General features: G+C 50.3%; 1 protein-coding gene across 1 annotated transcript in view; it reads right to left on the bottom strand.

Moving 5' to 3' along the window:
* LOC144763074 (NACHT, LRR and PYD domains-containing protein 12-like) overlaps positions 1-27,465 on the bottom strand; it is a 699,377-nt gene that overhangs the window by 420,975 nt on the left and 250,937 nt on the right. The window contains exon 3 of the mRNA XM_078648376.1: positions 21,994-22,038. Coding sequence (XP_078504502.1) covers positions 21,994-22,038 — 45 coding nt within the window. The remainder of the gene's footprint in view (positions 1-21,993; positions 22,039-27,465) is intronic.

Below are 27,465 nucleotides of genomic sequence, written 5' to 3'. Positions count from 1 at the left end.
GCGCATACTCAGCCTTTGGAGCCCAATGAGACTGAGCTCCAAGGCCGGCAATCATGAGGAGGCATCTGGAAACACCAGCAGGTCAGGATGGGATGGGCTCAGTAAACATAAACAGGGGCATCACTTGAGCTTCATTTGGAGAAAGGCAAGGCCCGGCCTGAGCCTTAAAAATACAGCTCTTGGCCACAAAAGACAATGCATATTTTAGGTGTGTCCAGAAATAGATTTGCCCCAGAAAGATACAGAGCAGAATTTTCATTGCTCCACTGGCGAGTTAAGAAACACTCTGAACCTTCATGCAGAGGGAAATACTAGAGGCAAAGGGAAAATGTAACTGGCTGGATCATGGATTTTAAGTAGGCATAGTACAAGAAGTTTCCTAAACATGTCAAATTCCGAATGTATTTATTTATGATTGATTACTTGCAATCATTACACAATAAAGCATTGACTTTGAAATACAAAGCGCCAACACACAGCTGGTTATTGCATGAACTTTTAAGAAGACATGTCACTCACCCAGCTTCCTTTCTACCAACAAGAGAGATTTTACGAAACTGGTGTTTAAAACCGAGTCCTGAGGATTTAAGCTTCTAATGACGGTCTGGTGACGAGTTCTTATATGTCTTGAACTGAACAGATTTGAAAGATATTTCTTTTTTTGGATCGATAGGGCCGGACATGTGCAGACCACATGTATAAATGTTTTCTCCGTGTGATCACAGTCTTCACATATTGTTTCCCCTCGCCCTGTCCCACCTCAGACCCAGGGGTGGCTGGTGACATTTGAAAGGGGTGAGGCGTAAACTGATTTGCATACTGCACCATAGTGAGCGAGCACAGCGAGCGAGCCCGAACCTCCGTGTTCTCCCCCCGTGAACATTTTGAAAAAAGAGAAGAAAAATCGTGCTTTTTCAAGCAAATTTGAGAAAGCAGGAAGGTTAATAAAGCAATTGTGAAAGTGCAGTTATTACATTAATAGATGTCATAACATAGGTAGCTGCTTATTCAGTATAACCACAGAGCTTCATACATTCCGTCCTATTACGCTGCTGAATTCAGACTATAAGACTATCATGAAAATCTCAGCTCAGCCACATTCCAGACACCTAAGGCATTTATTGGTTAAAAATATACCTTGCTTAAATCATGCAATAAACGTAGTATTGCTTAAATCATAAATTAAATGCAACATAAAATGTACATTATTTCTTGAACCATGTTGAACTAAAATATTTGTATTTCACAGGCCTGGTACTGAGCACTTTCCGCTCACGGTATCTCCATCTCAGGGCCAAATATGTAGTATAATCTCAACAAGGAATAGGATTAGTTAGACAACACAGAATTTGTGGTTCTTGGGTCGGTGTGACCCTGAGTGATGCCCTGCCTGTGTGGGAGGCTGGTTCTGGTTAATAGTCGGTGCCGGTGGTATCATGCATCTCCTATTTGCAAATAGACTCCCGGCCCTGCACTCTTGTATAAAACGCAAACTACACCAATGTGCAGAATGCGTAAACTTTCCCCGGTTAAAACCCTCCCCTGACCCGTGCCAACCAAGCGCTCCATAGCACCGAGACCGCCCTCATCGCAGCAACAGACGACATTCGAACACTACTGGACAACGGAGACACAGTCGCCCTTATCCTCCTTGACCTCTCCGCAGCCTTCGACACAGTCTGCCATAGCACCCTGATACAACGCCTCAGAAACATCGGAATTCAAGGAAAAGCATTGGACTGGATCATTTCGTTCCTAGCTGGAAGAACTCAGAGAGTCCGCCTCCCCCCTTTTTTTCATAACCGTATTTATTAGAAGTTCAAGCAGATCAAGTGTACAGTCCTCCAAGAGCAGGAGAACACGTCAGCAGGCAAAATACAGTAGAATATACTTATAGCTCAAACTTTTGACTAGCCCCTACCCGCCTCATTATCCCCCCCACAACAGCAACATTTCCCACTACCCACCCCTTATCCCGCCCTATCCCGATGCACGTGATCACAATCAGCTGCAGTATACATAAGGAAACACAACTAAGTGTCTTGGAGCTATCCAGGCCCCGAGGTCTCAATCAGCGGATAGACCATCTTCTGTTTCAGCGGGAGGTTCCAATGTCAGGTCTCTATAGTCCGCCCACCGCTTCCAGATCTTGTAATGTTTCCGAGGGCAGCCCCTGGCTTCAAACACTGGCAATTCCAGCCCCATGAGGAAGTCTAAGCCCGCCTTCCAGGCGCTAAGCGGGGGGGCGCGGTCACTCTTCCAGGCCCTCGCTAGATCCCTCTTGGCCACAACAAGGCCCAGCAGAAGGAGATGGCGCTTATAAATGTTACCACCCACTTGATCTAGGACATGAAGAAGACCCAACCTAGGTGTACGAGGTAGATCCCATCCCAGCACCTCCGATAGGCAGTCCCACACCCCACCCCAGAACCAGACCAGGCCCACACACGACCACACAGTATGCACCAATGTGCCTCTCTCGGCCCCACAGCGCAGGCAATCTGGGGAAGCAATAAGGCCCGCCCTCCACAGTCTCTCTCTGGTGTAATAGGCCCGATGCAAGTATTTATATTGTATGAATCGCAACCTCACTGCTATAGCCGTGCCTCAGGGGGATTCCAGCGCCTCCCGCCAGTCATCCTCATCCAACGGACCAACATCCACCTCCCAAGAGGCCTTCAACGACACCAGGGAAGAGGAGCAGTGAGTGACCAGTGTTTGGTAGATTTTTGAGACTTTTTTATTCCCCAAGTCTCCCATGAAAAGCTTAGCCTCCACGGGGCTAAAGTCTGGAAGCTGGCACCAGACTCGGCGCCAGAGCATGACGAAGCTGTAGATATTTAAAAAACTGGGTCTTGGGCATGTCAAACTCAGCGCTGAGCGCTTCAAAGGATTTAAGGGTAGTCCCGGTAAGTATATGACCAAGCGACGAGATCCCTATGGAGTCCCAGCCTCCAAACCATTGCAATGAGGCCAGTGCAGGGAGCCGTCCGTTGTTCCACAGCGGAGTTTCGGCTGTCAGTCTTCCCCACCAGCCCATGCGACGCAGTGCCAGCCTCCAAATCAGGAAGACCACTTGAGTCACATGTGGCAGTGTCTTATGCCGCCCTGCCGAATACAAGAGTGTATGGAGCGTGGCATCTCCCATCAGAAAATGTTCTAGGGCATACGCCGGATCGTCACGGCCACCGTACCACCACTCATTCAAGACCAACAAATGAGAGGCTTGGTAGTATGACAAGATGTCTGACGTCGCGAGACCTCCACAGTACGTGGACAAAAAGCAGGTCTGCAGTGCTACCCTAGAAGCACCCCCAGCCCATAAAAACCGGCCTAGTAAGGAATTTACACGCCGGAACCACTGCGGGTCCACTCTGTACGGATGGTTTTGTAGCTGGTATAGTAGTCTAGGGAGGGCCACCATCTTAAAAATAGCAGATCTGCCATAGATATTAAGAGGCATGCGGGACCACGTTTTGACGTCGGATTGAACCCTGTCCCACACCGGTTGTATGTTACGCTCCCACGCAATAGCGGCAGACTCCGATAGGAAGACTCCTAGATATTTCAGGCCACCAATCCCTACCTGCAGATCCGCTGCCCAAGGAGACACCTCGCGCCGGCCCCCTAGCACCCAGAGAGTCGATTTGCGCGGGTTAAGGTAGAGTCCCGAGACGTCCCCGAAAATGCGCAATATCTCCAAAATACGCGGGCCCGAACGATCAAGGTCCGTCAAAAAGAAAAGAACGTCATCTGCATACAGTGCGATCCTGTCTGTGAGGCTCGCACTCCATACAAAGCCACGAAGCTGCGCGTCTATGCGCACCCAGGCAGCCAGCGGCTCCATGACTAGCGCAAAGAGATACGGGGACAGGGGGCACCCTTGCCGGGTCCCCCTAGCAACCGGGAATTTCTCCGAAATGGCTCCCGAGACACGTACCGAGGCTGTGATGTCGGTGTACAACAGTTTGACGTACGAGACAAAAACTGGACCCAAGTTGAGGCGCGGTAACAGAGCAAAAAGGTAAGTCCAGCTGACAGAATCAAACGCTCTGTCGATGTCTGCCAGTAGGAGCGCCGCCCGCTCCCCAGTCGCCCCCATCGCACCCACCGCTACCTGTGCACGTCTGATGTTGTGCCTTGTCGCTCTGCCCGGCATAAATCCCGCCTGATCCGGGTGGACCAGATCTGCTACATATGGGAGAAGACGATTCGCCAACGCCTTAGCCAATAATTTGGCTTCAAAATTAATGAGAGAAATCGGGCGATACGACTCGTGTCTGTCGGGGGGCCTGCCCGGTTTCTGGAACACCACAATCTCAGCCTGACGCCAGTCTACCGGCAAGCAACCACCCTCCCGAGCTGCTTCCAAAGCCTGCCGATAGTGCGGTCCTAGCTGCAAATGAAATTTCTTGTAAAATTCACTGGGAAAGCCACTTGGTCCAGGCGCCTTACCCGTGTTAAGTTGTCCTAGCGCGTCGCCCAGTTCCTCCGCCAAAAGGGGAAGGTCTAGAGCTGTCCTGGCCTCATCCGATATCACCCGGGGGGGGGAGGTCAGCTATAAATTTGTCAATTGCCTCCGGTGGGAGACAATCTCGCGAAGCGTATTGTACCCTATAATTGTCGGCAAAACTCGCCGCAAGCGCAGCAGGGTCCGTCATGGCAATCCCCTCCCCATCCGTAAGGCCCGGCAGAGCGATCAGCTGCAGAGTTTGCTGACACAACCGGTGGAGCATAGTGCATGATTTGTCGCCCCATTGGTACACCCTACTCCGCGTGGCCAGCCAGGCTTGTCGAGCCTCGTCTAGTAGGATAGAAGCATATGATCGCTGTGCCTGGAGGAGTAGCCTGAGCGCCACATCGCCTGTATCTCCACTACACTGCCCCTCCATAGCTCTCACCTTAGCCGCAGCTGCCACAGTGGCCTCCTGATGCTTCCGACGGGCGGCAGCACACCAGGCGATGTCTACGCCCTGCAGCGTGGGTTTCATGGCCTCCCAGACCGTCACGCTGTCCATGCCTTCTGTCAAATTCTCCCGCCAATACTGGGCTATTGCTCCGCGCATGTGTGTCGTATATTCTGTCCGTTGGAGATGCCACGAAGACATCCGCCAACGGAACGGCTGATGTGGTTTACGTAGTGCAATCCGTACTGCGACCGGGGAGTGGTCCGACAGTCCTCGAGGTTGAATCACGGCCTGCTTCACCCTATCGAGGAAGGCCCCGGGTACAAACACACAGTCCAACCGGGAGAAGGAGCCATGCACTGCTGACACATACGTGTACTCACGCGTCCTGGCATGCAGATGTCGCCATGCGTCCACCCAACCCAACCCATCAATCATCGCTTTCAGACGTGTAGGGGTAGGCGCCACCGCGGCCACCTGCATTCTCTGCCTGTCCAGACCCACATCCACCACATCATTCCAGTCACCCCCTATCACAGCCAGGCAGTCCGGGATTTCGGCCCACAATTCAAACAGGCGCTCCGCCAGAGACCATTGCAGGGGAGGGGGAGCATACACACTGCCGAACACCACAGGTTCTACACCAATCATGCCCTTGACAAACACAAACCGACCCTGGGGATCAAGCCAATGGCGTTCGTGAGTATAAGACAGTCGTCGATGAATGAGGACAGCTACCCCTCTCGACCCCCTGGTAAAGCCTGCATGGAACACCTGGGCATAGCCAAAACGTTGTAAACTCAGTACTTTCGTTCCTAACATATGCGTTTCCTGCAACAACATGACATCCGCCGAGTCTCTCTTACCCCAGCGCAGTACTGCTCCTCGTTTAATTTTGTCCAGCATTCCCCTGACATTCCAACTAAGAATTCTCATGGAGCCACTAACAGGCGCCGCCTCCGGGGAGTCACCCATAGTCTCGGTGGGAGAGCATCTGGAAACCCTCGGACCTAGCCCAAGCACCTTGCAGTACAGAAATCACAGCAGCAAAAATCACGTGCATCCCTACCCAACTACCCCGCACCCCCCCCTCCCCGTTCACCAACACAACATCCCAAACTACCAAACCCCCGCCTATCCCCCCTCCCCCACCCCTATACCTCATGGAACAGTGAAGTACCTGTCGCGGCATAAAGAGCCTCAGGCCCAAAACAGAGTGCCCAAAGCCCCCCAAGCCAATGGATCCCCCTACACTCCCCAACTAACAGTACCTCCCCTTAGGGCCCCCCTCGAACATGAGAGGAATAGGCCGCCCATGGGTCAGTACCCCGAACCCCATTAATCACATGTGACCCACCACTTAAGCGCAGCGGGACAGAACTACAACAGACATTATGCCCCTCCTGTGTCCAGCCATGGCCTAGACCAGTGGTTCCCAAACTTTTGACTCCTGAGGACCCCCACTGAATCACTACTGGAAGCCGGGGACCCCCAAGCAATTTGTACAATTTCAATAAAAAAAAATTAAAACAGTAATTCGCAAAAAATACACAAACAAGTACACACCAAACAAATATTTGCATTACTAAAGCTTTTATTATTTTAGATTGAAAAATATGCAAAAATCAAAACATTTTAATGGGAAGGATGGTGCTGCATCTCAGCTACTAACTTTTCAATGTTTGGTATTATTTCTGAAAGTTGAATCCTTAGGTCAGCTTCAACATTTTGCAAGCGATTTCTGCACTTATTTTTAAGGTACATAAGATTTGAGAAAGCCTTCTCACATAAATATGTGGTGGGGAAAGGAAGTAAAACCTTAAGTGGCCTTGTACGATAATTCAGGTTAATCTGTTCGTACATGCAGCCAAAAATTTGTCAGACTCAGAGACTTTTCCTTGAATTGAAGTTTAAGTGTACTATCTGTAGAGATTTCAATCAAACCGTTTTCTTCAGATGGGGTCAGCCCCATTAAATTGTCAATATCTACATTAAAAGGATCTTTAATCCAGTTTTTGCTTTCATCTGGAAGTGGAAAGTACTGGCGAAAACTACACCGCATATCTTGAATATGCTGGATAAAAAGTTCTAAGACTTTGTTCGATAATTCGTCATCAGCAGATTCCAAGAATGTCTTCAGGTTCTGAAAAGAATCAAAATTTATTTGTGATAAGGGACGAGTCCATAAGTCTAACTTTTTTATCATTGCCTCAATCTTGTCTTCAACATTAAAAATTGTGATACCTACTCCTTGCATACTCAAATTGAGTGCATTTAAATGGGTGAAGATGTCTGCCATATATGCCAGCATAGCTAGCCAAGTATAGTCATGTAAACGCTCATGAAGTGGAAAAGGAGATTCCAGTTCAGTGCAGAAAACTCTGATTTCATCTCTTAATTCAAAAAGCTGAGACAAAACTCTACCACAAGACAGCCATCTTTATTAGTTCTTCAGCAATTGTATGAGGTTTCCCAGCTTTTGCTATGAGCATGGACACTTCATATGAAGCTTTCAGAGCCTTTTCATTAACAGATCCTGTTGCAGTTATCTTAATTATGTTTCTACTTTTTAGGAGCTCTTGCTCTTTATTCTTGAAGAATTCTATGGATTTAGTTGCATGTTCTTTATGCTTAGTTTCCAAGTGTCTTCGTAATTTAGAAGGTTTCATGGCCTCATTTGACAACATTTCATAACATAGCACGCATTGTGGTTGCAGTTCATGTTCTGAACCTGAAAAACAAACAAGATGATGAATGGAATGTTGCACAATGGCAAAACATTCACCCCCAGTCACAGATCTGGGTTTAATCCATCGTTATTTTGCTCACCAAGCCACCCCAGTTCAAACATGGCCATATGCAAATCAATCTTGACCCTGTGCCTCATGGGAACAGTCCAGCCCGAACTGCCAAGCCATGTCTATCCTGGACCGGAATCAAGCATCCTAGGACCGGTTTCTGGCTATCAGCCGTCTTCAGCCAGGATAGCTTGACTCCAGTGGCGCAGTGAGCACGGGACCCACGTCTGGGCATACCCTTCCCACATAGGGTGAACAGCAAAACAAACAAGATGATGGACGGAATGTTGCACAATGGCAAAACATTCACCCCCACTCACAGATCTGGGTTTAATCCATCGTTATTTGGCTCACCAAGCCACCCCAGTTCAAACATGGCCATATGCAACCTGAACATGTGAAACCCATTAGTAAATATTCACCATCGTATCTGCGACACTTCCTTTTCTTTTCACTTAAATCACTTTGTTTTGACCAGGATGGCCCATCATTGATTTCTTTAGTGGCTTTCCGCTTAAGGTTAAGCCAGCGATCCATTTTTCTTATGTTTGGGATACAAATGACAAGTCTATTTCACAACAGGGTATGGAATCAATTTCTGTGAACCCAAAAATAAATGGAGAAGCACGAGGCTAACGGAGGCGAGAGAGCGCTTACTGACAAATAAAAGACCGTGGTACAAATATGGGAAATTTCAAATTACAGATTTGCGACCCGGGTCTTGGATGCGTAGTTAGAGAAATGGCGATTTTTTCTTTGTGGCAGCTTCTTTATGTCCCTTGTGCTCATGTGCTTAAAGACGATTATAATAAACACAAACTCTCTCCGTACCATTTTTCCACAAACTGTATTGGAAAACACAAAGTTCACAATTTGTCAATGAGACCTTACTTAGAAATAAAATGTAGGTCCTTCTAATTGCAATGTTTGACTATTTTTGAAAATCCTGACCGTTGAAATCTTTCTGTCTACGTACGACAATATTGCACAATATTGCACATATTCATATGTAGCAACAACCTACTAACATGACCCATGCTCAGTCCCCATCACGGGCGTAACACAAGCCCCTGAAGCCCTTGTGGGCAAGGGAGTCCCAAACCTTCCGAAGATCCATGCTTCCCCTGCCCCCCTGCTCAAGGCCAGGAACAGCAGCCAAGTATCACGCATCAGAAGTGTACCATTGCAGTGGCTTGGGGACTCGCAAGTGAGTGCTGCAACCAGCCAAGTTTGTACAGTGTGTATTAATTTGGTAATGCGAAGATCTGACCATCGACACATTGGTTTTGCACTCTCTTCAGTGCTCTTTGGGCAAGATAATCCGCAACTTCATTCATATAAACTGACTGCCAATGTATTTGTTTTTAAAAAATGGGTGGCAGTGATTTCATATTGGGCTCCCGAATGAGAGTGTGAATGCCAGTAGTTCTGAAGCGCCTTTGCGCCTTTTAAATTATTGTTATGCTGCGTGTGTCAGACTGGCCTGTAGGGAAACCCGCAGATAGAGAGACAGAACTGTGCTCATAGTTGTTGAATGTCACTCCTAATTACCGCGAAATTATGAAAATGTCACACATTAGCAATTTGAAACCTTGGCATCTATGGCCAGTTCATATCTGGGCATCACACGGGAGACTCCTCTGCTCCTATCACATTCCGCTGAGTGCAGTACAAGGGCATTGTTTTGCATTACAACGCAGCTGTGCTGTTTTCCATTTTCTGAACAGCACCAACGTTTTGCAGATTGTTGATATGAGGTGCTCTGCTGTTATGACTTGGATTCATCTGGCCAGTTTGGGTTCGGTGAGTAAGAGGTATTACTCCCGCTGCCATCATGGGTCGCATGCACGCTCCCAGATAAGCGGGGCATGAGGTTTGTGAATGTACCTTGAAGGGGCCACGGAACAGCGGCTGGAGAACCGCCTCATGAGAGCGGTATCGGACAGCGAGCAGCGTGGAAAGGGGTTTTGGTTTGCGGGTGGGGAGGTGTGGGACTGAGGCAGCTAGCAGAGCAGAAAATAAAAAAGTAATATAGCCACTTTATTGCCATTTTAGATTTGACTTTTGCTGTGCCCGCACCAGGGAGGGGGCGACGCTCCTCTGCCCAGATGGAGTAGCCACCTTTGCTTCCTTCACAACACAATCCTTAGAAGCATTTGAGAAATAACGAGGAGAAATAGAGATATCCCTCCTTGTTGCAGCATTTTGGCCCATCCCCAGGTTTACAAACCTTTGTAAATCTGGAAATACTCCAAAATCTCTTGGTGGATGCACAGAAAATAGCATGTATGAAAATGTAACATAACGCAGAGAAACCAGCTGTCTTGCATCACATATCTTTACAAAGCCACGCATGTCCACGCAAATCAGGCCTTGTGTGGCTTTGCAAATTTTAATGAAACGTTTGCATTGCCCTTGCGTGACCCAAGGACCACTCAGATACTTCATAAATATGGGCCTTATTGTGCAGGCTAAACATTAAGGGGCAGATTTACAATAAGTGTCTGCTGGCTTTAGAGCGCTTGCTATAATGAGCTCTCAATGTAGACTTGATGCTTCTCACCGCGCTCGTGTATTTTCTTCATGATAAACCCACGTGTAAATGTGCAATAATGATCATTAACTCATTAACACCGGGGACACTTGGGAGATGTCACGCTTTCCCACGTGTGGTGTGAGCATCTTGTTCCACAGGCTTGCTCTCAGTCCTATTACTGACTGTTGCACTTTTTAAAGGGAGAGAAAAGGTATGTAAAGCGCTCCGATACCTAGGGGTAAAGCTAGCGCTATATAACACTTTTAAAATAATAATAAAATTAGGGCACAGGGAAGTCCCCACCACAACGTTTACAAAAGTGCTATTCTTAACCTCTGACACTCAGCTGGATCAAACTGAGCAAGGCCTGAATGTGAAGAAAGTGGTTGTCTGTGGAAACTGCTACAGTGCATCAACCCTGAAGCCATGAAATCGTAGGCCTTCGTTATACTAATTTATAGTCAAGTGTGCAGCAGATGAAAAGACCAGAAGTAAAGGGGAAGGGTCACCAGTAAATAAGATTGTACCTTGAAATATACAGTCACTAATGGGTATTGTTTAAGAAGCTTTTGCAGTTAGCGAAAGGAAAAGATTAAAATCAGTGAATCATTTTAACTTCAGGGCAGTTGTGACAAGCGCACTCATTTACAAATATATTTACTCATCTGGTATGCTGTAGTCCTGAGTGGATGCATCACAGATCTTGGACTGTTTTTAAATATACACACTCAAAACGGCACAGACAAATTAAATAATTACATGCAGTTCCAGCCTTCAATGCTCTTCAATCTCTCCACGCAGCTGCTTTCAGGACACATGGGGACAGATAGCAAAATGCCCTGGGCTGGTCACAAACAGAACAGGAAACGCACGCACTGCTGTGCGAGCTCGACGTCAGGTGATGGGCAGAAGTAAAGAACCCAATTTAAGGGCAATCACCGTTCAGCTTGCACCTATAGCTGAAGGGTGATTGGCATGATTTCACTGCAGTCTTGCCGCCCAGGCCCCAGGCCCCAGGCGCCAGCAACATTCACACCTCTCATGTGCTGTGCGCCTGGGGGTCAGATTGTATTGCAGTCTTGCCGCCCAGGCGGCAAGTACATTCACACCTCATGAGCGTTTTTTTTTTATACCGACGTTAGGCACTCAAGTCCTGTGGACCCCCTGGGAATGTGTCACGGACCCCTGGGGGTCCGCGGACCACACTTTGGGAAACGCTGGCCTAGACCATACCATACCATGCGCCAGCCCATCAATCAGTAGTGTTACCCCTATGGTCACCAGCAAAGGCCAGAGACGAATGTCGCTTAGGAGACAAGAGGGGGGCTCCACGGCCCTCAGGTCCCAGTCCCAGACTGAGCAGTGTCCGACTGTGCACCATCCAGCAGGTCACCCCCGGATTGGGAGCGTCGCCGTGACCTAGACTTCCTGGGTCTCCTGCTCCTGTTGGAAGATTCGCCCCTCTCTTGCGACGACCCACGCGATGCTCCGGAGTTCAGGCCCGGCTGGGCATTCGGTCGGATCCTGACTGTCTCATCCGTCCAGCTAAACACCGCCTCCGGGGTGTCGAAAAAGTGGGTCTTGGAATGAAACACAACACGCAGACGAGCTGGGTACAACAGTGAATATTGAATTTTCAGTCCACGCAACTTGGCTTTCGCATCTTGGAAGGATCGGCGCTGCTGCTGCACCAGCTTGGTATAATCCGGGAAAATCATAATCCTGTGACCCTCGAACAACAAGTCCTCCTTTGCTCTCGCTTCTCGAAGAATAACATCCCTGTCATGAAAGTTGAGGATTTTGGCGATGACTGGACGTGGTCGCTCTCTTGCCGGCGGTTTCTGTGCCAGGGCCCTATGGGCGCGCTCCACTACAAAGCAGCGCGACAAGACGTCCGGGGGAAGCCAACTCTCCAACCAGCGTGTCAAGAATACATCCATGGACCCCTTCTCACAATCCTCCGGAAAGCCCACAAAGCGCAGATTATTTCTTCGCGCCCTCCCTTCCGCATCCTCGACACGGAGCGCTAGCCCCTTTTGGATCCTGGCCATGTCCTCCACTTTCTTTTTCAGAGCCACCACATCATCCTCCACCCCTGTAATCCGAGTTTCGGTTTCCGTGATGCGGGCCACAGCATTGCGGAGATCTTGACGCAGCAGCATGACATCGGCGCCAACCGCCCCAATTTTGGCATCAAGCATGTCTCTGGACTGCGTAATGGCGGCCATCAGGGCCGCATTATCAGGGCCTGTGTTCTGGCCACCTCCGGAGGCCCCAGATCCTCCGCCGGGCCCTGTGAATTTATCGATCGGCCCCTGCTTGGTGGACCCAGTGCCGCCCCCACCTCTCGTCATGTTCAGCGGCAAGGAAGAGGGCCTCACTGCCCTTGCGGTGGGCCCCTCGTCTACAACAATTCAACAGTAGCGTCCACTCGGGGGGGCCACGGAGACTCCGTCGGGGCTTGCACGCCGTCCCCAGTGGGCACCCCTAGACCACAGACACCGCAGCCCAGCTCCGGGCAGCAAGCCCCAGCGGGGGCGTTCAGCAGGATAGTCTCTTCACCAGGTTAGGGCCTCCAGGAACCCCGGTCCGGACCTCGCCCAGGATCTGCGAGCCAGGACACGCACAGGAATGTCTCAAGAACCTGGGACGTCCAGCTCCGTCATCCTCCTGGCCACCCCACTCCCCACTCGTGTCACACAGCAGCTGATGATGCAGGGCAGGCACTCAGGTCTTCAAACTCACTAGCCCAGATCACTTCCCGGGTCACAAGTCCCGTCACAGCGCCCTAGCGTAGGTCCACCAGAGGGGGGGAGGAGGGGGGGGCCACTCACTGTTTGTCGCGGGCTATCCGTGGGAGGCTTCCACGCACCATCCGGGCAGTAGGCTCGTCCCTCCAGGCAACACCAGTTCCAGTCCTCCAAGTCCGATGTGGCGTGCAATTCTCCAGCTCTCCAGCTGCACTGAGCCCACCTCCCCGACCAGGAGCCAAGGAAAACACCGTCCGGCTGAGGCCCACCCAACTTGAGGCACCGGCGTCCCCAGGGCCAGGCAGGCCTCGATGTCACTCCAAAGCCCCAGCGTTTGAGGCAGGATCCAGGGGGGACTCCCTCTGTCGTGTCACTGGCCCCAAGCAGTCTCGGGATCTGGCCAAGGGAGGCACGCCCCAGAGCGCACGTTATGGGCAAAATACGAGGCCACCGGGCAGTCGGGCCCGAGCCGCGACTCACCCCCTCAGGGTCCTCCTGGACGTGGTCAGCGGTCGCCGCGCACAGTAGGTGTCACACCGGCACTAGGAGCAAGCCTCAGCGACCCCCGGTCCCTCTGGCTCAGACCGGCCAGGGGTCGCGAAACTCGAGGCCCCGGTCGCCCGGGGTCCACACAGGCCGCGGTGCCCCCACTCCGTCCCAGGAACACCCCGGTGCAGCCTCTGACTTCCCAGGTACCCCCAGTGGGTCTCGTGAGCTCCGGCGCCGATGCTTCTGGGCGGGGAATCCCCCCGACCGGCCCGACCACTGGCCGTCGGCCCCGGGTCCTGAAAATTGAGGCCCCGGCTCCACTCGTGGACAGTAGGCCGCACCGCGTCGCCAACAATCGTGGATCACTGGAGCTGCTGATGAAGCGGGGCGGCACACCGGACAGGTCTCGGTGCCACCCGGAACACTCCCAGCACAGGTAGGGCAGTTTGCGGGGCTCGGGGGCCAGGATAATAATCGGATAATGTTCGGGCCGGCGGGAGCTCCTCTAAGCTGCGACCGCCATCTTCGCCCTCCAAGCCACGCCCCCCGCCTCTCCCCTTTTAAGTCAGAGGCCACCGAAGTCATATGCGGCGTCCCGCAAGGATCATCACTCAGCCCCACCCTCTTCAACGTCTACATGAGCCCCCTCGCAACCATCGCACGTCAACACAACCTCAACATCATCTCCTACGCTGATGACACTCAGCTGATCCTCTCACTCACCAAAGACCCAACCACCGCCAAAACCAACCTACACGAAGGGATGAAAGAAGTAGCCGAGTGGATGAAGCACAGCCGTCTGAAACTGAACTCGGACAAAACGGAAGTCCTCATCTTAGGCTCATCCCCTTCCGCCTGGGACGATTCTTGGTGGCCAACGGCCCTTGGAAATGCCCCCATACCGACGGACCACGCACGGAACCTGGGCATCACCCTGAACTCCTCACTCTCGATGACCAGACAAGTCAACGCCGTCTCTTCTTCATGCTTCAACATCCTACGCATGCTCAAAAAAAATTTTCACTGGATCCCCACCGAAACAAGAAAAACGGTCATCCACGAACTGGTCACAAGCCGTCTGGCCTACGGAAACACGCTTTACGCCGGTTCCACCGCGAAACTACAGAAAAAACTCCAACGCATCCAAAATGCTTCAGCCAGACTCATACTAGACATCCCCCGCACAGACCATATTTCCGCTCACCTGAAAGATCTTCACTGGCTCCCCGTCAACAAGAGAATAACGTTCCGTCTCCTCACCCACGCACACAAAGCCCTATACGAACTTGGACCTGATTGTCTCAACACGCGCCTTTCCTTTTACACCCCCACCCGCCAGCTGCGTTCGTCCAACCAAGCCCTCGCCGCTGTTCCGCGCATCCACAAAGCCACCATGGTAGGAAGATCCTTCTCCTACTTAGCGGCCAAGACCTGGAATTCCCTACCCACCCACCTACGCCTTACTCAAAATCACCTAGCCTTCAGAAAACAACTTAAAACATGGATATTCGATAAGTAAACCTCCCCTCCTTCCTCAAGCGCCTTGAGACCCTATGGGTATGTAGTGCGCTATATAAATTCTGACTTGACTTGACTTGAAGTAAATGTGAAGGTGCCTATGTATATTTGAATTATAATTGTATTGTACATCTGCTTGTGAGCAGTTGGAACAGCCCACGGGTTAAATTAAAAAAAACATGAACACAATTATTTAGCAAGAAAGCATGGCTTAATACACACTCAAAAAGCGGACACGTTTAACTAACAGAGTACAAACTTGCCCATACCCAAGCACACAGAGGAGCAGACAAACAAATATCCACACAAACAGACCCACCAACAGCAATGCACACAGGCCCCCAGTTGCTAAAAAGCGTCAATGGCTGGGGCATTAATGGGCTTAAATAGGCCAGTTTAATTAATTCACTGGCCTGTTAGTAAGGTAGGACGTCACCTCAATGATCTCAGGCAGTACTGAGATTCAACAACCAAAGGCAGACCTGGCCATTCATTGCAGCGGCCACTAAAGACCATTATGGAAAGTACAGGTAGCCAGTCACTGAACTCACCACCACACACGACAACATAGGGTAAAACACAGCCCTGGAAAAAATTCGAACTTCAGTCCTCGTTTGCACTTCCTAATGTGCGCTAGTTGGATCTTACTTTTTCACAATCACAGGAGCACGGAGCAGCCAGGAATCCACTCCAGAGATCATGATGCCTGGAAATGTGGATCAGATCCGATCTAGATTCGTATTCTATATTTCTATCTACACACGCACCACGACGAGCTGACCTGCCGCAAGGGACAGAGGATGGAGAAGAAGGACAGCGAGGGACAGAGGATGGAGAAGGACATTGAGGGACAGAGGATGGAGAAGGACAGTGAGGGACAGAGGAGGGAGAGGCAGGGCAGAGAAGGACAGAGGAGAAGGACATTGAGGGACAGAGGATGGAGAAGGACAGTGAGGGACAGAGGAGGGAGAAGAAGGGCAGAGAAGGACAGAGGAGAAGGACAGTGAGGGACAGAGGATGGAGAAGGAGGACAGTGAGGGACAGAGGAGAGAGAAGAAGGGCAGAGGAGAGAGGAGAAGGACAGTGGGGGACAGAGAACAAGGACAGCGAGGGGAGAAGAGGGATAGTGAGGGACAGAAAATGCAGAAGAAAGACAGTGGGGGACAGACGAGAGAGAAGAAGGACAGAGGAGTGCAGAAGGACAGTGCGGAATGTGGAGGGGTGGAGAGTGAGGAACAGAGTGAGGTAGAAGATGGACAGTGAGGGGTAGATAGAGGTGGCCCGCTCTCCTCGGAGGGGCTGCCGGGGGCCCTCTTAAGGTGCGGAGGTCCTGAACCCCGCAGTTCACTCACGCTCCCCCCAAAAGAGGAGAGCTCCCAGAAGAAGAGGTGGCACCGCCCTGGAGGAGGATTTGAGTCAGGTAGGGAGTCTTGTGATACGAGACCCGTGTGGTAAAAATAAGGTCCTCGTGTGATGAGGGAGGGGTGACCCCAGCCCCATAGGCCGGGGTGGCGGGAGTGTTCCTGCCCCTGTGGTGAAAGTCCCGGTGGTGATGTGTGTGGAGTGTGGTAAGAGCTGGCAGGGGCCCGTGTGGTAAAGTCCCGAGTGTAGGAAGGGTAAAGCCAGTGTGTCACGGATGCCCTGGCTGCGGCCCTCACAGGGTGACAAGGCCTCGAACCTTGACCTGGCCACTGCCCTGCCACCCGCAGACCAGGAGCCCGCGGAGACCCCACCCCCTGATTTGAAGGAAGCGCCACGGACGTGTCATTGCCAGAGTGGCAGAGCCTTTAGAGCTCGGCGGGTGCACCTTCACCCTGTGTTTGTGCGCGTCCATATCACAAGCCCTTACACCTCATTATAACCTGCAGCCTGTTACAAGCATGTAAGACTTGCCGCCCTGCAGGGAGCACTGCTGCCGGCGGAAGGAGGTGTTTTATTCCCCACTCTCTGCACTCTGGGATACATGCTTTTCGCTAAGGATTGATGTTCCGGGGGTAAAGGCCCCTGTGGCACATGTCAGTGTGGTAAGGTCACTGGATCAAGATCCTGTATCACCAGTGGGTGTTCAACACCTTGTGGTAAAAGGTGCAATTTGTGCAAATGTCATGAGGTAAATGTGGTAAAATGTGGCAGCACTACACCCCCTGCTGAAAAGGATGCAAATATCATGTGGTGCTGCCTGGCCCTGACCACGAGGTCCCGACATTGACAACTCACCAACAGCACTACACAACAAGACAGGCCAGGTACGTAAAACACACACAGCCCTGGCCTGGCAAAAATTCTAACTTCACTTCAGTCAGTCCTCGTTTGCAGACCAGACGACGACGTCCTAATGTAATGTGCGCTAGATCTTACTTTTTGTCTTTTTCACAGGAGCTGAGGAGCACGGAGCACTGCAGCCCCAGCCAGCAGGGAATTCACACGCACCACGATGAGCAGGCCTGACCACGAGGTCCCGTGGGCCGTGACAACAACTTGTGACGGTGAGGCTGGAGGTCTGCTGACTGCTGCCTGCACACGAAGAGGCAAGCCTAGATTAGGAAGGAACGTCACACCAGCAGCGCGCGCGTCCTCCTGTGGCCAATCACTGCATGCCTTCACATGAAGTCACACAGTGATTGGCCATATGCAGTGCGGCTGAGGCAGTGTGCCACCACCCACGCGCGGCATCCAATAATGGATTGCCTGCCCTTCTGCGCGGTGGACCAGCCAATTGTCATGAGGTCATCAAAACCAACCAACCAGGATTGGCTAGGGGGACACACTGACTACTCGCCCTTTGTAACCCTGGGGGCTGCGTCCGGCTGTTGTGAGAATCAGCACTCTCCCCTGGTCCCTTTCTAAAGGGAACTTTAGTGAGCCTAATAACGCGCATGCTCGGGCAAGTTACAGCCCAAAATTCCACATGCGAAGTACTGCTGCTGGCCAGCTGCAGCTGAGTGTGGACTGTCAATCAAGCTGCAGCAGACCAGCCAGCCCACCCCCATCCCTGCGCACTCCGGGTGTGTCCCGGATTCCCGGCGGGAAGTGCTGCGGCGCTTATTTCCAATCCAATTCCAACATTATTTTTGGTGTGCTGCTGTGCTCTTGTCGATGGTGCGTCCATGTGGCTTAGTGGGGCTACGCCCCTACACCCCAATGGACGCACCGCGGCTGCTCAGACCCTGATAAAGGTGCAACAGCGGTCAAGCCTAGAGGACATTCATTTTTGTTTTCTGAGGCTTGAATATCCCGTGGGTAATATAGGATTGAAAGTGCAAAGAAGTGTAAGAATTTAGGACCATCCAGGGGTGCGTCGTGTCAGTGCCTGCCGATCACGGCTGACCCACAGATCCGGCTTTTATTCAGGAGTTCTTTTTAAAAACCTGTAAAGTGACTGGTTCCAAAGTCCTTCTGCTTGAGTACATGTGAGGGCTCCATCCATGCAGCGTCATGTGGGAAGATGTGCGTCACTGCTGGTTGTAGGTCTTTCAGAGGGTGTTCTTGTGTGGATCGAAGCTTAACACGTCATTTTAGGAAAGCTCCTGCCTTGGTACATCTTGCTTAGTGATCCCAGACTCCAGGCGGACTTGAGCTGGTGACGCATATCTTGGTAAAGGAAGTATCTTTTGGAATATTTTTGTAACTATTTATCAGGAGTGTTTGCTTCCCTAGGCTCCCACGGAGACCTTCAAAGCCGTAGCTGCTTGATAGGAACAGATTCGACTCTAGAACCTTTAGTTTAGGGTCGGTAATGGGGCCCTTTAGTGTTTTATATAGAGAGATATAAGCTGAAGTCCAGGAGTAGCCTTTGCAGTGTCTGCTGTAGATCTTCAGCAGTAAGCTGTGGGAGTCAATGGTCACCCCCAGATGTTTGTACCCCCCAACCCTCTCAACTGGGCTGTGGTTAGCAACCAAGCTCCCTTTTGTCTTTATCACTGCTTTGGTTTTATGTAAATTGAGTTATAATTTGTTAAGAGTGGTATATGCATTTTCCTAGAGAGTTCCTTCAGTAATTAAAAGTCCATTGCAGCCCTGAGGACGCGCGGGCCAGAGGGAACTGGACATTGAATGGAAAGTCAAGCTTGCAGGCTGAGGTGTGACCAGACCAGGGGGCATTAATTGGCAGTCTGCATATCTGATAAATCACTTAAAGATCATGGTTTTGATTACAAATCTGTAGTTTAACTACCAGCATGCGATCCGTAAAGCGAGAGACAACAGTCCCCAATCACTTTCAAACCTGAAGAGGAGCTTGTGTCATAGTCCGCATGCATGAAGAGGGCAAAAGAGGGGGAGAAGCCAAGCTGGCCAAGTAAACAAAATGTATGTTAATGAGGGTGAGCTAATGGAGAGCACGTAGGAAGCCTACAAGGAAGACCTCTAAAGGAGGACACGTCAGCGTAAGAAACATCTGGATTCTGTCCTACAAAAGGAACTGAATCCATTCTAGGACTAAAGGTTGGATTTAGAGTTTGGCGGGTGAGATACTTAGTCTCAAATGTGGCGGATATCCCGTCCCATAGGCTGTAATGCACTTATGATACGGCGGATGGGATACTTTGTCTCTGTAGTGAGGACAGGGGATTAACTGCGGACATTGCTAAGTTAGCATACGCTTGGCTGCCATTCTGCCACTTTTTGCACACAACACTACATGGTTCTGTTCTCGTAAACACTCTGCTTGCGCTTCTTTACATCAGAACTGTCTGCCTTTCACATATCTAGCTGTACACTGTGCTCTTCGTCTGCACAGCGTGTTCAAGGTTGAATAACAATGTATGCTGTTGATTCACTTTGTTCAGTCCCACGCCCATATTCATAACATGAAGCACAGCTGCACAACTGAAACTCTGGTGCTTTTCATATGGCATTACATGTATGAGAGGGGACTAGGAGAAAACCTTTCCAACGAAGAAGAGCGGTCTTTGTCTGGGGATGTAATTAATCGCATCTAATCTTGGAGGTATGGGGTCCCCCTGGCAAAGCCTAGAGGTCTTCTATGATATAATAAACTAGCTCTTCACACGGGGAGGGTGGTAAAGGCGCAGTAGTCCTGTTTCCACTGTCATTATAATATGATTTCCCCTTTTTTGCTTTATGGAATTGTAACAATGTGGGTTATATTGTTCTTATGCATTTTGCTGCTAGTATTGGCTTGGGTACTGCACCTTAGAGCACGGTAGTTAAAATAAACATTTTAAACTATACCGTGTCTGTTTACTCACGTCGTGAACAAGTATGAGTGTTTGAACGAAAGAGTGTTCTTGTTTCCCACTACTCCTGAGAGGAACTAAGTCGCATGTTCTAGGTTGTCTAATCATTGGTAGCTTCGCTGTAGTACGTAGAAAGAATGAGACACTATTGCTAGTCGGATTGGGGTTCTTGGTACTGAGGTGGGTTTTGAGGTACACCCCAATACACAGAGTTCCTGGTTTCTTGCACATAGTTCTGTGTATGTGCAGAATCCCCTGCAACATGGCGCCCCACATTCCACTCAGGAGTAGTGGTAGGCTTGATGCTCGAGGCACCCTCTTGAATTCTAAATATACCTAAAGAACTATTCTTATATCAAAGCCATTTCAACCAACTGCGCCCTCAGACCTGGAAGATTCAGTCTTTGAATACTCTCCATCAGCTCAAACCCAGCCTCGACATGCAAAAACCAACCCAGCTTCCACATCCTTCAGCATCAGACATGCAAAACTCCATCCACCACATCCTTCCGCATCATTGACATGGAAATACCCAGCCTCCACATCCTTCAGCATCATCGCCATGCCCAAACCCATCCTACACATCCTTTAGCATCATGGACATCGACAAACCCAGCCTCCACATCCTTCAGCATCATCGACATGGACAAACCCAGCTCCACATGCTTCAGTATCATCGACACGGACAAACCCAGACTCCACATCCTTCAGCATCATGGACATAGACAAACCCAGCCTCCACATCCTTCAGCATCATCGACATAGACAAACCCAGCCCCCACATGCTTCAGCATCATCGACATACACAAACCCAGCCTCCACATCCTTCAGCATCATCGACATGGACAAACCCAGCCTCCACATGCTTCAGTATCATCGACATGCACAACTCCAGCCTCCACATCCTTCAGCATCATGGACAGAGACAAACCCAGCCTCCACATCCTTCAGCATCATCGACATAGACAAACCCAGCCTCCACATCCTTCAGCATCATCGACATGGACAAACCCAGCCTCCACATGCTTCATTATCATCGACATACACAAACCCAGCCTCCACATCCTTCAGCATCATCGACATGGACAAACCCAGCCTCCACATGCTTCAGTATCATCGACATGCACAACTCCAGCCTCCACATCCTTCAGCATCATCGGCATGCACAACCCCAGCTTCCACATCCTTCAGCATCATTGACATGCTCAAACCGAGCCTCCACATGCTTCAGTATCATCGACACGGACAAACCCAGCCTCCACATCCTTCGGCATCATCGACATACACAAACCCAGCCTCCACATCCTTCAGCATCATCAACATGCAAAACAACAGCCTCCACATCCTTCAGCATCATCAACATGCACAAACCCAGCCTCCCCATCCTTCAGCATCATCGACGTGCAAAAACCCAGCCTCCACATCCTTCAGCATCATCAACATGCACAAACCCAGCCTCCACATCCTTCAGCATCATGGACATCAACAAACCCAGCCTCCACATCCTTCAGCATCATCGACAAGGACAAACCCAGCCGCCACATCCTTCAGCATCATCGAAAAGGACAAACCCAGCCTCCACATCCTTCAGCATCATCGAAAAGGACAAACCCAGCCTCCACTTCCATCAGCATCATCGACATACACAAATAAAGCCTCCTGTCCACAGTCTTCGTACACAACATAGGTCTCTACAGTATTTTATGCTTCACATTGAAGTTCAAGCCCCATCACAGCAAGAGCTCTCTTCCCTGGGTTCAAAGTCCTATTCATCATCGGCGTGGAAGCGTCACGTACCTGAAGTAGCTCCTGGGACCTCTCGGGCCTCATGAGGATCCAACACTGAAAATGAAATGACACTTATTAATGTCAAGACAATTACAGACAGATAGAGTGACCCAGAAACAGTGTACGCTTTAATGTGATTTCATGGATTATTCTTAGGTCGCTCTGATGTGGGATCTTAAGTAGCCACAACAACCTAGGTCAGGATGTGCAGGAATGGTTAATTTACATGGCAGGGATTATTACAGAGAATTGATTATGATGGGTTCAGGGCGTTGTCAATTAATTCAACATGATAGGGGGTGGGGTTTTGGTCTTGAGTCGCCAAAACCAATTGGCTAATCAAGATCTACCCTCCTATGAGTGAAGGCAAGGACATCAGCCATCGGACAGATACCACATCAATGCCAGGTTATAGGAAATAGGCGAGAAAGGCGTTCCTGAGCACTGTGGAACAGATGCTAGACATGCAGCTGAGTTACAACAAGATATACCAATATTGTATACAACTTATCAGTTAAAAACAAAAAGCAAGGCTGCAGGGGAGGACCAGCTGTTAAATGATCATAAGAGGTCTGTGGTTTCTAGAACCCCATCCACTGAGCTTGCGGTTCTCTGTCTGGTTTAGCATTGGGAACCACTGGGTTTCTGACGGCTGAGCCTCAGATGGCTCTGCCATCATCAATCAATCAGGTTTCTTGTAAAGGGCAACTACACACCCGTTAAGGTCTCAATGCTCTGGGAGATGTGGGGGTGGATCTGCAGTTTAGTTGAAGAGCCAGGTCTTGGGGTCCTACCTGAATTGAGACAGAGCCGGTGATTGCCTGATATGGAGAGGCAGGGAGTTTTAGGTCTTCGCATTGAGATAGGAGAAGCATCTTCCTCCAGCCATTGTCTTGCGGATCCATGGGATAGTGGCCAGGGCCAGTTGGGCGGAGCGGAGATGTCTGGTGGGTCGTATGTAGGTCTAGCGTTTGAGGGCTTTGCAGGTGTGCCTGAGGAGCTTGAAGGTTAATGATTTTTGATTAGGAGCCAGTGTAGGTGTCATGTGGCTGCATCGGGGGGATGTTCAGGATGAGTCTGGCAGAGACGTTCTAGATGTTCCGTAGTTTCTTTAGGAGCTTTTTGGTGGTATCGGCATAGAATGTGTTGCTGCAACCAAATCTGCTGCTGATGAGTGCATGGGTGATCGTTTTCCTGGACATGGCAGAGATCTACTTGAAAATGTTCTGAAGCATAAAGAGCGTGTGGAAGCAGGAAGACGAGATGGCGTTCATAGTTGCCAAGGTGTCAGATTGCTATCTGGGACATGGTCATAATTTCAGTGTAGTTATGAGTGACATTTCAACAACTATGAGTGACACGTTCTCGTGAGCAAAATCCAGCAATGAAGACTATTGCAATATACCACCCTTTAACAGTGACCCTCAAGTCTCCATAACCACTCTCTCTCACATGCTTTTGTTTTGTTTCTTAGAGCTACTTATACCATTGTAGGGTGTCATAGCACTGCACATCCAACATGGAGACAATAAATCATACGTGTGTAAAGCAGTGCATAGTAAATGTTGCATAAGAGGCGTAGGAAAGGAGTCATAGGTCATTCATACTGGGTATAGTATAAGAGTGCTTCATCTGAAGAAGCACAAACTTAAAATGTGCCACCGTGGTTGGGGGTTGTCATCACTAATAAGAATTGATTTCCAACCAACTGAACCAGTTTTAGAACATTAGGATAATGAAAGATTGGGGGAGAAATTAACTCTTTAACTTATACCCTGCAGTATGCATGCAGGTCTTTGATGACGGCTAGTTCACTGTATTATAGCAGGATTTTAATTTGTAAATTGCAACTATTAAAAGGATCTTACTGACAAAAGCAGTAACCAAATAACCTATTTTCATTATAGGTGCTGCTGTGAGCTGCATGATGCTCGTGCATTGCAGCCGGCACATTACCCTTCTGTGTAAAATTTCCACTAGACAAACCTTGATCGATCCCCAGTGGGTCCATTAGTAACCAGTTTTCTTGGCATTTTTATTGGTGCTCGAAACATGCTGGAGGCAAGCAAATGGTCAGGTGCCATTGGAATGTGGCAGACACATTGGCGGCGTGGGATATTGGTTGACATGAGGTCAGTGCCCATCAGCAAGGCCACTAAATGTGCAGAGGGAGGTGGGTACATTACCACAGATCCAAGAGAAGGCCCGGGTGGCCTGCGGGGATGTCTGGAAGGCCTTGGATGAAACTCTGTCAAGTCAAATGAAGCAATTGGGTGAGCACGGAACAGCTGTGCACACTAGTCATGTCATGTGTCAAAACCTCAGTGCTCACACCTGCTGCCATCTTTATCAAACGTTGCTCCAAAGACTTAATTTGGACTGGGGGTAGGGTTGTTTAAATGACACGACCATGTGCGCTGCAGTGCACTACATTTGTTGCTACTGTGAACCGGTGCCCCATGAGCCTATATGCATACCGCGGGCCAAGTGCCCCTCTGCCATCCCTGCTCTTTGGTGTCCATCTGAAGGGCGTTGCTTCCCTATTTCAAGGAATTACACACTTATTCTAGGATTAGTTGAACAGCAGGGACTTTCTCACTTTGTGAGAGGAGACAAGTGGCAATTCAGTACGGACTGCCTCAGGCCGCAACAACTTCTGCCGCAAACGTCATCTGCCCGGACATAATTCAGTGACTCTCAGTAATGAATACATGAGAGTTCTAGCGGCCACCGCACTCGATAGGGTTGGGTCGGCTCCGGCCGAACGCAGGGATCTGCATTTTCATTTATTTTATTACAATTTACCACGTGGACAAGAAGCTCTGCCATTACAAGTGTAGCCTCCCTCCCACAACCACCGGCTTGCGACGGCGCTCTCACTGATGTCATCGATCAGGAATGCGGTGCCGTGTGGGCATTCTATTGTTACAATGTAGCTCTTTAGCTCCGCCAGTCCCGAAGCCTGCCAGAAGCAGCGCGCAAAGCGCACTGCTAAATTCAGCTTTACATTCAGTCTGTATTGATTATTGGTGCATGATTAGCAGCGCTACGGCCTGACAGCCGAGGAGGCACTATTCCATGAATGCGTGACTTTCCATTTCAGTGAGGTGATGCGCATCATCACACTGAAATGCGTTAGTCTCACACCTGATGCGTGATACTTGGCAGGGCTGGGCATTGATTCATAAAGAGTGAGGAGTCCAGGATGATGCCATGGTAACGTGTGTGGTCCATGTGTGTGTGGTGGGTTCCGAGCACCGTGGGTCACCACAAGTCATTCGAAGCAGAGACAGTGGAGCCCAGGATCTAGACTTCAGTCTTGTCTGAGTTGGGCTTGAGGTAGCTGTCCCTCATCCAGGTGGCGACTGCCTTCAGCCCATTGAGGAAGTTGCTATTGGCAGCTGTGGGTTGATCTGTGAGGGAGTGAATCATCTGGTTGTCGTCTGCGTAGGAGATGATGTTAAGTCCGTGGCTTCTGACGATGGCTGCAAGCGGGGCCATGCAGATGTTGAAGAGGGTGGGGCTCAGGGAGGATCCCTGGCGCACCCTGCAGCAGATCTTTGTGGGTTGAGTAGAACGGTGGAAGTCTGACTATGTTTTGCCGGAAAGGATAGAGCAGATCCATTCTAGGGTCTTGTCGAGGATGCCAGAGGTGTGGAGTCTTGTGCAGAGGGTGCGATGGGAGGCGGTGTCGAATGCTGCCGAGAGGTCCAGTAGGATGAGGGCTGCAATTTCGCCTAGGTCGAGGAGGGTGCAAATGCTGTCTGTAGTGGCCGTGGTTTCAAGTCCAGGATGTAGTTCATTCCTATGAACTCTGAGAGTTGGGTGTTGATGGCCTTCTCAATGACTTAGGCTGGGAAGGGGAGCAGAGAGATAGGTCTGTAGTTCTTGAGGTCCGTCGGGTCGCAGGTGTTGACCTCTGCATGTTTCTAGTCTTCGAGGAAGATGATGGACTCAATGGAGCAGTTGATGGTGCAGCAGATCTCAGGGGTGACGGAGGTGATGGATCTGTTGAAGATGTGGTGAGGGCAGAGATCCGAAGGGGCTCCAGAGTGGATGCTCTTCATGATTCTGTGGGTATCATCTGAGGTGAGGGTGGCCCAGATGGGCAGGTTCTGCTGGGGTCTGGAGCCATTGGGTGCAATGGTTAAGGGTGGGTCCTGTGTTGTGAAGCTGCCGCAGATCTCCTTGGTCTTGCGGTAGAAGTAGCTGGCGAGGTTGTCGCAGAGGTCTTAAGAAGGGGGAATGTCTGATGTCTCTGTGCTGGGTTTGGCGAATTCTTTGACCACGGCAAAGAGTTGTTTGCTGTTGTGTGCAATGGTTTTGATGCGATCCTGTATAACTGTTTTCTTTGTTGTTCTTGGAGGACCGCATGCCTGAGGGTTTCCTCAGGGGAGACAGTGTGTCGCCGCAGTTAGAGATCCAACGGTGGAGTTTGCGTGCTGAGGCGTTGGCGTCCGTGGATGTCGGTGGTGGGGTTTTTCTGAGAAAGGTGGCGAGATGGTCATCAGTGACATTGTTCCAGCTTCTGTGAGGATGGCAGCGGGTGTGGTGGTGTACGGTGGGTTTGGTGAAGGAGAATTAGACGCAGTGGTAGTCGGTCCAATGTAGCTCTGAGGTGTGGCTGACGTAGATATTGTTGCTGGAGGAGAAGATGGGGTTGAGCGTGTGTCCTGCTGAGTGGGGTCGAAAAGTGACCACTTGCTTAAGTCCGAAGGTGGTGAGGTTCTCCAGTAGGGAAGAGGCGTTGTGGTTGACTACAATGTCCAGGTGGAAATTGAGATCGCAGAGGAGGATGTAGTCCATTTAGGCGAGAGCATGGTGAGCGATGAAGTCGGCTATGGCTTTGCTTAAGGGGAGGTGGGATCTGTAGATGAGGGGGCCGAGGAGGGTGGTGTTCGGGTTGGTCTAGCTCTGGATGTGGAGGTGGAAATGTTCCATGTCAGGTGAGTGGTTGTCAGAGCTGGTTGTGAGGCGGAGGGTGTTTATGTGTACCATGGCGAAGCCTCATCCCGGCTGGTTGGTGCAGGCCTTGTGGATGATTTTGTAGCTGTCGGGAATGGCGATTCAAATGTCTGGGGCTGACGAGGGGTTCATTCATGTTTCCATGAAGAAGGTGACGTCAGTGTGATGGAGTAGAGTATGTCCTAGATCTCTACAGCATGTCTTCTGAGATAGCGAGTGTTGAGTAGGACGCAGTTCAGGTGGTCAGGTCCAGTTCTTGATGGTCGTGCGGCCAATGGTCTGGTGTGCGGAGGCAGGAGAAGGTGATGTTGTGGCAGGTGGACAGACCTTGGGAGATGTGAGATGGCAGCAGGGGGTGGGGCATCCAGCGTTGAGTGTGTGGAGGGTGCTGGCGTTATAGCAGTGGGTGTCACAAACCAGGGTCTCCAGCAGTGGGTGCAGTTGAAGCGTGGACGGGCGAAAGTGGGCTTTCCTTTGGCACTGCCGAGCAACGGCCGCCATTAGGTAGTGGTGGAA

This window comes from Lissotriton helveticus, chromosome 6, assembly GCF_964261635.1.
Source record: "Lissotriton helveticus chromosome 6, aLisHel1.1, whole genome shotgun sequence".
NCBI lineage: Eukaryota > Metazoa > Chordata > Amphibia > Caudata > Salamandridae > Lissotriton > Lissotriton helveticus.
Note: the sequence above shows the minus strand (reverse complement) of the source record. Positions and strands in the feature narration are given on the sequence as shown.